The 9,061-nt window shown below is 39.8% G+C and overlaps 1 protein-coding gene across 1 annotated transcript in view; it reads left to right on the top strand.

The window, feature by feature from the left end:
• Window positions 1–9,061, top strand: part of col27a1a (collagen, type XXVII, alpha 1a) — an 85,701-nt gene that overhangs the window by 25,639 nt on the left and 51,001 nt on the right. The window contains exons 6-7 of the mRNA XM_017307958.1: window positions 4,690–4,743; window positions 4,829–4,882. Of these exons, the coding sequence (XP_017163447.1) occupies window positions 4,690–4,743; window positions 4,829–4,882 (108 nt within the window). The remainder of the gene's footprint in view (window positions 1–4,689; window positions 4,744–4,828; window positions 4,883–9,061) is intronic.

Here is a 9,061-nt window from a genome sequence, read left to right as displayed (position 1 = left end):
TAACTGTTTCAACTGTTTGACAGTTAATCAAATATTAACAACATTTCATGTCGAAACATAAAAATCACGCTCAATAAATACAATTCAGTCATCAAAACACCCACCTTGTTCCCTCATCAACCAAGCGCTAGTAAATTGATTGTCTGGACCTTAATTGGACTATTCCCTAGTTATCTCTACTCAACCGTGACTCATATGCTCGCTCACTCTTTGCACTATGTCCAAAACAGCCAATCATCAATTACTGTCAGAAGTTTGTGTAGATCGCCTAGCAACCTTGTCTCTCCAAAAAACCCTCTTTAAATCAAAACATCAGTCAAAAGGCAACAAACAACTCCCGGCCAAATGAGGAAACATCATCATAAAAAAAAGACAATAAAACAAAACAAAAATCATGTGTTCGTATGTATATATATATATGAATCAATGAAGTCATTTAAAGACAGTGTTCATAGTTGAGAGTTGCTTATCATTAATTGCTATGTTTCATGGTTTAATGGGGCAGACAGTTGTGGTTTCTGACATGGGCAATATGGGCAACCGCCCAGGGTGTTATTTTTATAGGGATGGCAGGAGACCTCTGCGGATTGTAGCACAGCGATGAAAGCAAAACAGAATGAAATGAGTTTTAATTAATACTGGTCAGCTCTAAGTATTTAATATCTAGGTGTTTTTATGGGACTGTGGATCTTTCATATCAATCTGACAACCAATTTTGATAGGTAAACTTAATTTTATTGTGTCATGTAGCGCAGGGCGCTGGTCTTGGTCTCGGTGGTCTTGATTACAACTCTGCTACGTGGCTCCTTGGTTGCATGTCCTCCCTCCACACCTTCTTTTCATCCCCTTTCAGTTGGATTTCTTTCTAAATAAATGTCACTAATGAAGTTCATGCTATGTTAGGACAGCAGGGTTTCCCCCAGAAAACTTGCTTAAGCCCGGTGGTCGGGGCGCCGAGGCGGTCCACCGGCGGTCCACCTTTTTTTTGTATTAAAATATGTTAAGTAGACAATAAAAGTAAAAATATTACAGGGTAAGTATATGTTATGGGAAAACATCGTGGGGAGATTTAACAAATGGGAGATTTAATTCAATGCTGCTAATGTGGCTTTAGTAGCTCTTTCATTTCGTGTCTGCTGAGTTTTTAACAAGGGGACACATAAACTATTTTGGTTGGTCGCGTTTATGGGACGAGTTTCTCAGATGTCCGGCGGCCGTGCGCATTATCTCTGTCTGACTAAGTGGACAAAGTATTTGATACGGTTTGGTGCTTAGTGTAAGCGGAAAAATAATACTAGTAATAATAATAAAATAATATCAGCATGATACGTGACTGCGAGGAGAGCGAAAGCTCCTCGCAGTCACGTATCATGCAGTGATACGCAGTCTGCGCAGTGCTAGACCTGCACTCATCGTGCTAAACTTGCACGATGAGTGATTAGCACTGGGTCGTTAACCACTAACGCACCGGCTAACCGGGAACACAGACCTAAACTTTACAGGAAAGACGGGGCCAAACGCTGGGCAGCGTGTTGAGATGCAAAAACGCCGCATAATGTTTTGTTCACAAATATACATCATTCTCACCGCTTGCTCAAAACACCACTGAAAGCGCGACTACAAGTTATTCCTGCGGTTCAGGTAGAGCTGCGCAACCTGAGCTGACGCAGTGGGTTTAAACTCTTACCTTAATCGATAACTCCTCATAACTAACCATAATTCCTCACAGGGGGTTTATGTAAATATCCATAGCTGTCAGCCTGTGTCCAGTTCGAGTGAAAGGAGGACTGTCGGATCCGCGCTAAGGTAAACTTTAGATATTCAGCTGCTGCAGCGCGCGAGGCAACGCCCAGTGGTGTGATTGGTCCGGCTTTAAATGCATAAACTATAAACATATCTTCTATAAACATATCTTTTAGGAATAAATCTGCTCAGATAGTGAAACGCTCGGAGCAACAGAAACACTTGCAATCCGGCTTTAAAAAAAAGCAATTTTTTTAAAATTAAATTTTATTTTCCTAAAAAAAAAACAAAAAAAAAACAAGAAAGGCTTAGCCTGGTGGTGGCGCTAGTAAAGCTTGGCGGACCGCCAGGCCTATAATACACTGGAGGAAACCCTGGACAGGAGACAAAATGTTTCCATCCCTGAAATTACGATTCATAGAATCACATATCAAAGTCTAAACTGTTACAAAGAATAAACACAATAAGAAAATGTTTAATCTGTGGCATTGTTCATTAAAATGGCACATTTCTGATGAATTAAAATTAAATACGATCAGTTCACTTAATGATATTAGCGATTAGGTAATGCATTCAGCAAGTACTTTTACTTTTAATACTTAAGTATTTTTACTTTTACTTAAGTAAAATGTTAATGTGGTACTTTTACTTTTACTTGAGTAAATTTTTGACTGTGTATTTGTACTTTTACTTAAGTACATTTTTTGAGTACTTTCTCCACCACTGCTTCCTAAGTAATGTTTGCGATCATATCCACCTCTTAATGATACGAGTGGGTCCATCTTCTAATGGCTACTTTCAGCAGAATAATGCATCATGTCAAAAAGTTCTTATCAAATTGCGTATTTGAAGATGACTATGGGTTTGCTGCTCTCCAAAGTCTTCTACAGTCGTCGGAGCTCAATCCAGTAAAGACACCAGTGGGAAGTGGTGGATTGGAAGACCACTTTCACTTCGTGAAGACGAGTGAAAGCGGTGATACAGACAAATCTGTATAACCGCTGTTTGGTGCTATCATGTCGGCATGAACCAAACTCTCCGAGGACTAACTCTGGAACCTTGTTGAACCTTCACCATGAAAAATGAAGGTAGTTCTGAAGGTCAAAGGGATTTCAACCCAGAAAAGGTTAATAAATTCTATAAATGTAGCTGCTAAATGTAGATAGCTTTTCCTTTTCTTTCACTGATATAATAAATCAATATCTTACCTTAATTTTTTCTAGATATCTGCAATTTGCAAGTGCATTATTAGGAATTGTATTTATTGTGTTTCTTATTTAGAGTTAACACAGTAACTATAACTCCCAAGTCTGCAGTAAAAATATTTAGCTTAGCCTTGCATAAAGACTTAGAAAAAGTATGGAATGTATTTTTGATTTGTTTCTTAATATCTTGCTTAACGGCCCATATTAGATAAGCAGAGGAGACGCCTATATCACCAAGGAGATTTTGGTGTCTAGTTCTGAGGTGATGGTTGGATGAGGTGGGACAAGCCTTGACAAATCAAGACAAATCCAGACTGTTGAGTCAAACAATAAAGTTGTCGCTAAACCGATCGGACCACGTTCTTTCCCTCTCTTAGCATCATGGGATATGGACTATCAATGAAATATTGAGGTATTGAATACAAGCACCTTAAATGAATTCAGCTGAGAGAGGAACTTTGTCATCATGGAGTAGCTTGAGGTGTGAGTCCCTGTGTCAGTTTTGTTTGCTCAGGCAGACGATCAGAGTGCCTCCTAAACACTTCTATTTTGAGTTTTCCCACTAGGAGACGACCCAGAACACACCAGAAGGGCTGTATTTAACCTCTGGTCCCCCTGGACCCGTTTCCTGCAGATCTAGTTTTGGGTAAACGGTAGACAGTGGACTGATGGGACTTTAGTACTTTTTTATTGTTGTAATTCAAAAGGGGCTGTGCACTGAACCAGTGACAAAATTATAACCATCTGCTTCATATTAAACAGTCTAATTTTGTTCCTCATAAAATACCGTGGACCATTAGAGAGTCGCAACCTTTTTGCGTATCTTGTGTTACCTTACACCAGGACTTGTTTCATTTGTGGATCTTAAACTTTATTTATTTTTACAGTAATATATCATGACTGCCACTGGTCCAACATCTCCTAGAAGAACATTTCACTGATCTTTTTTTTTTTTTAGTTGTCAGTGTTGTGGATTGAGTACGCCAGTTGTTAATGGTGTCCAATATAGTTACACACTTCAACAAGGTTCATCGTACAAAACATCTCTAAAAGTTATGAGATATTATCCCGTAATCTGAACTGCCATCAGATAATAAATCTTCCCACCTTATCATTCTCACACTCAGTCAAGCCACTCAACCGAGAAAGCTCATTTCTAGATTTTAAAAGAAAAAAAGAAAATCTAAAAGCAGCAATGTAGAACCATCATGAGTGAAGATTTAAAATCCCCCCCACATGAATCATCAGTCAGGTCTGTTGTTTGGCAACCTGGCAGAGATTATACTCCCCCTACCTGGTAAGTGTGTTGAAAGGAAGATTATGAGGTGTTTGATGTCTGTGGAGGGGGGGGGGGGTCACTGCAGTTTTTGCCCTTTCATCATTAATAAATGAAGCAAAGTTGTAAATGCTGGCAGCCCGAAGGGCAAAGAGAGGGAGCCAGCACCCACTCGGTCCAATTTCCGATTCATAGCTTTGATGTGTTGAAACCCTGTTATTGTTACCTGCTGACAATGAAGCTTGGTACGTACGTGTGTATGTTGGTGTGGGAGACTGCAGCCGCCCTTAATCAACTAAGAAATCCATGCCTATTTTTGTATGAATTTTACTTACTGTGTAGCTTTAAGCTGTGCCTTTTCACAGAATAGGTATAATTTTGTCATTTTTTTATGTTTGTCAAACTGTGGGGTTAAAATATCTACCATTTGGATATATTTAATGCATATAAAATTATCCTTCTCAGGGGAAAAAAGGAGATCCTGGTATTTCACCCGGGCCAGCACCTAAAGGAGAGAAAGTATGTCTTCTTCTTTTATGGCTCCTACTGATCTGCAGCGTCCTTCTATTCTTGTCCCCATTGAACTTCTTGCATTGTATTTCAGGGAGACTCAGGGATTATTGGCCCAGTTGGACAGCTTGGACAAGAGGGGCGAAAGGTAAGGTTAAATAACTGCCTCATACGGGATAAATATCCTTAGCTGACCATTTACCAGCTTTTGTTGTAAGTGAGCACACCAGCCAAATATAATAGAAAGAGTCCCTTGAAATATCTTGGAATCAGATTCTGCATGAGTCACTTGCATCACTTCATAATCGTTCAGTGACAGTGCTGTGTCAGAGCGATGTGTTCAGCATGTAAAGGTCCTTACTTCCTGCTTCTCTCTTCCTCTCTTTCTCCTGTTGTGCATCTTTAGTTTTTGAATGTTCATTAGATTCTGTGGAAATGCGTTCTTACAGATAGCACAAATGACTTTTTTTTTTTTTTTACAAATAAAGACTATATTTGTCAGCAGTGAAAACGGTGATGTCAATCCCACTCAAAATTACACACTTTGGGTTTTCCATAAGAAAAAATAGTTGGAGTTATACGTTTAATTGACAGGGGTGTAACAAGCATGACATTATTTCAGTGTGGTTTATTATATGAATCATAGGTATATAGAAAAAGGTTGTTTATTGTCCTGCCATGTGCTTTTTCATTCTTAATGTGTCTCTTTTCTGTTCTGTTCTACAAGAGAGGAAAGCAAATCCAAAACCGGTTCTTGCTTTGCCTTACAGTGACATTATTTTTGCTCCTGCATTGTTTTTGCATGAGTTCGATAAAGTTTTGGGTAGGTCCAACTCATAGAAAAATATCAGGGATTCTTTCTTTTTGGTGGTGTTGGTTGACTTTTGGCTTAGCGTTGTTGCAGAAACACAAAGGCTAAAGATTTCTGCTTTCAGCCAGAGTACTAAGATACTTCTGCATTCTTTATGGTTTTGATACTTCACTCTGATTTGAATTTTTCCCATCTGTATCAAGCTAACATTCAATAAGCCATTGTCTATATCTGCGTGTCCACATAGGGTCATGGGGTTGATGATGCTTATCTCTGTCAGTCAGTGGGCGAGAGACTGGGTAAACCATGTACAGCTCACTAGTGCGATATCACAGAGCAACACAAAGACATAAAAGACAAACAAGTGCACATGCACATACTCATACCTACAGACATTTTAGAGACCAATTAGCCAAACTGTCATATTTTTGGACTGTGGGACGGAGCCAGAGTACTCAAAGATACACCAGGCCAGGATTCAAAGCATTTTGCTGCAAGACATCAGTGTTACCAACCTCACCATTATGCCGTCCAAAATTCAATCAGTTTCAACTCAGATTTTTATATTCTCAAAGTTCCTAAAACAGAATTGAGGAGGTGTACAAAGCGCTCTCTCTTAACCTAACAAAACATCTTCAGCTAGTCAGACACGGCCTTGGTAACATGCATCTGGCCTTTGCAACTTTTTGCTATGTTTACGTCTGCTAGGCCTATCAACTGATCCAACTATCATGCTGGAATGTAAATGTTGGTATTGCAGACCTTGAAAAAAGAACCATGTTGCTCCATATTCCTCCGGTTGCTTTGCATAAGAATTCTACATGAACCCCAAAACCTAAAATCAGTGTATTGAAATTAATGCAACTGGAAAGGTGAAATTTATTCCACATTCCCCTGACGTATTTTGGTGCTTCTTACTGCCGGACTGGTCTTTTTCCAAACAAACAGAAGCAAAGAGGAACCGCTGCCAGTCACGTTCTGTATTTGTTACAACTGAGCCATGCAACCTTGTCAAACAAAGTCGAAGCATTATTGGGTAATTGAATACAACAGGCCGCTTATGTGCATTTCAGTAGAGGTGTAAAGCTTGTATGCATGTAGTACCTTTCTTTCCAGAGTCACAATAGTGTATGAATGAGTGTCAGACTCCAGCAGGGTTTTATTTTTTTTACCTCAAGCTAAACATGTGGCTTTTGTTAAGAGTCTGCTTTTCCATGTGTGTGCTTGTTTTGTGTGTGTGTGTGTGTCTATTTGAGTGTTTCTACCTCTTTCTTTCACCCACACTGACACACTGAGCCAGAATGGAAAAGAAATTAGGGTAGTGGAAAACATTTACAGATTCCTTTTAAGCGAGATAGAAGTGATTTGAAGGCCTATTGGAAGGTTAGCCAGTGATGCATCAATCAAGTTGACTGTGACGACTGATTCGCATGTCATAAAGCTCATGTGCCGTGTCTCTCAAAAGTATTTACACCCCTAAAATGGTTGCAATTTTTTTTTTTCATGTCCCGACTAGAAACTTTAATTTGTTTTAGTGGGATTTTGTGATAACCCGACAAAGAGCAGCGCATCACTTTGAAGCAGAGCAAAAGTAAAATCCTGAAAAGCGCGGCAAGCGTTTGCAAACAGGCCTGTGGTGACTGGGAGAGCTGCAGAGATCTACAGCTCAGGTATCTAACTAACTAGTTGGCTAACTAAGGCCAAGTAACGGTCAGGAACTAAATCAATTTTCACCTTTGAAAGAATAGCCCAGGCAATGCTAATACTTCAATCACGTTCAAAATTATTGCTCACTATAAAGATGAGATCATCAATCAGGAAGAAAGATGAAGAGTGAATAACTTGATCATGCACAGCAGCTTAAGTGTTCAGTAGCTTCTCTTTAGTAAACCTCACAAGCAAATTGTAGCTGCTACATATCAGAGTGACATAATAGCTTGGCGTCTGGATCTTTATTGCCATAGCAACATTAACAACACGCACACAAATAGGCTGACCTCACTTGAGTAAGACTCAGGTATTGTTGGCGGTCCCATGTATGTTGACGATAAAGGAAGCTTGTTAAATTAACCCCAAGGAGGTAACATCTTTCCATACAGGAGACAAACAGGCTTACTCAGCAGAGAACAAAACGCAGGAACCAGCTGTAGCTCCACTTTTGACAACTTTCCATCCGATGACAAATGCATGAATCAGTCTTTTGACTCTGCTCTTACACTGCGTCTTTGTTCTTCCACTTCACAGTCGGCTCAGGTGGAAAGTCCCTACGCAGGTCTTCTCCACCAAGACATGCGCCGAAATACTCAAAACAAACTTAAGCTTTTATAGTTATGTCATTTGAAGGTCATCTCAGAACTGTCTGCATAGCTTCCCTGCTGTTTAGCTTTGAGCTCTACAATGGGACAATGGGAAAACATAGGGCTTTTTTCCTGTATCTTTAGTTTTTTCTATTCCACCTTTTTATTTAAGACACTGTTACACACCCACCCCGGTCCGCACAACAGAGTGGACCCTAAATCTGCCTTATGCTTGATGCTACGAGTGGGAATTCAGGAATTTGGCTGTGAGGTTTTCATGAAAAACTTTTAATGGAAAAAGCAGCGGTGCTTTAAAAGCGCCATAGTCGAGTGTGATTTTACACCACTGGCCAGGCCGAGCATGTTCCGCTCTGTACAACATTTGTTCTACTAAGCAGACCTTGAATGGATTTTCAGTATGTCAGGCAGGGTCAGGAAGAGGGGGACATGCGCCGAGCCAAACCTCAGCTACAAGGCCACAACACAGGCCACACGTCTCCCCGTTGTGGCTGCGTCTCCTCTCTCTGCTACATAAGCTGTCTCTTCTCACTCATCTAAGCTTTTTCCTCCTGGAGATGATGTGCATTTCATGGCATTTCAAATAGATATGTCATTCATGCACCCATTTTTTCAGGCAGCTCTGTAAAAAATAGTGACCACCGTCAGACACATTAGTTTTAGATCATGTAAGCAACTCTACACGCCTATTTTCTTTTCACATGTACCATGGTTAGAGGCTTTTTAACACAGTAGCCTCCAGAATCACTCATCCACATGCACATTTAGAATAACTCAATATTTTCCATTGTAGTGGAGAAGCTCAGTTGTTTTTAATTGGACTGCATCCATTTTCATGCAAAGAGGAACTTTAGCGATCCCAGAAAGATTACCCCATAAAACATAAGTAAAAGGATTTGATGTAATGTCCCTGAAGAAGCTAAAATAACTCATCAATCATTCCATTTTTTTATGCATAGCAGGTTTCCGTGTGACACTCTCTCTGTGGCTACTCAAGACCCGTTTTGAATAAAACTCCCATCGTGTTTCTGCTCCTTGTTTTCAGCAATACCCGTCGCCTTTTTTTTCCTCTGCGTCTGACAGGAAATCAAATTAAACCTTTACTGTGTCAACTCAATCAGGATTACTGTAACGTTACAATAGCATATATTGGTAAATTATATTTCCTCTTCCTAAATGTCAGAATATTTAAAAAATAAAA

Source organism: Poecilia reticulata, linkage group LG12, assembly GCF_000633615.1.
Source record: "Poecilia reticulata strain Guanapo linkage group LG12, Guppy_female_1.0+MT, whole genome shotgun sequence".
Classification (NCBI taxonomy): domain Eukaryota; kingdom Metazoa; phylum Chordata; class Actinopteri; order Cyprinodontiformes; family Poeciliidae; genus Poecilia; species Poecilia reticulata.
Note: the sequence above shows the minus strand (reverse complement) of the source record. Positions and strands in the feature narration are given on the sequence as shown.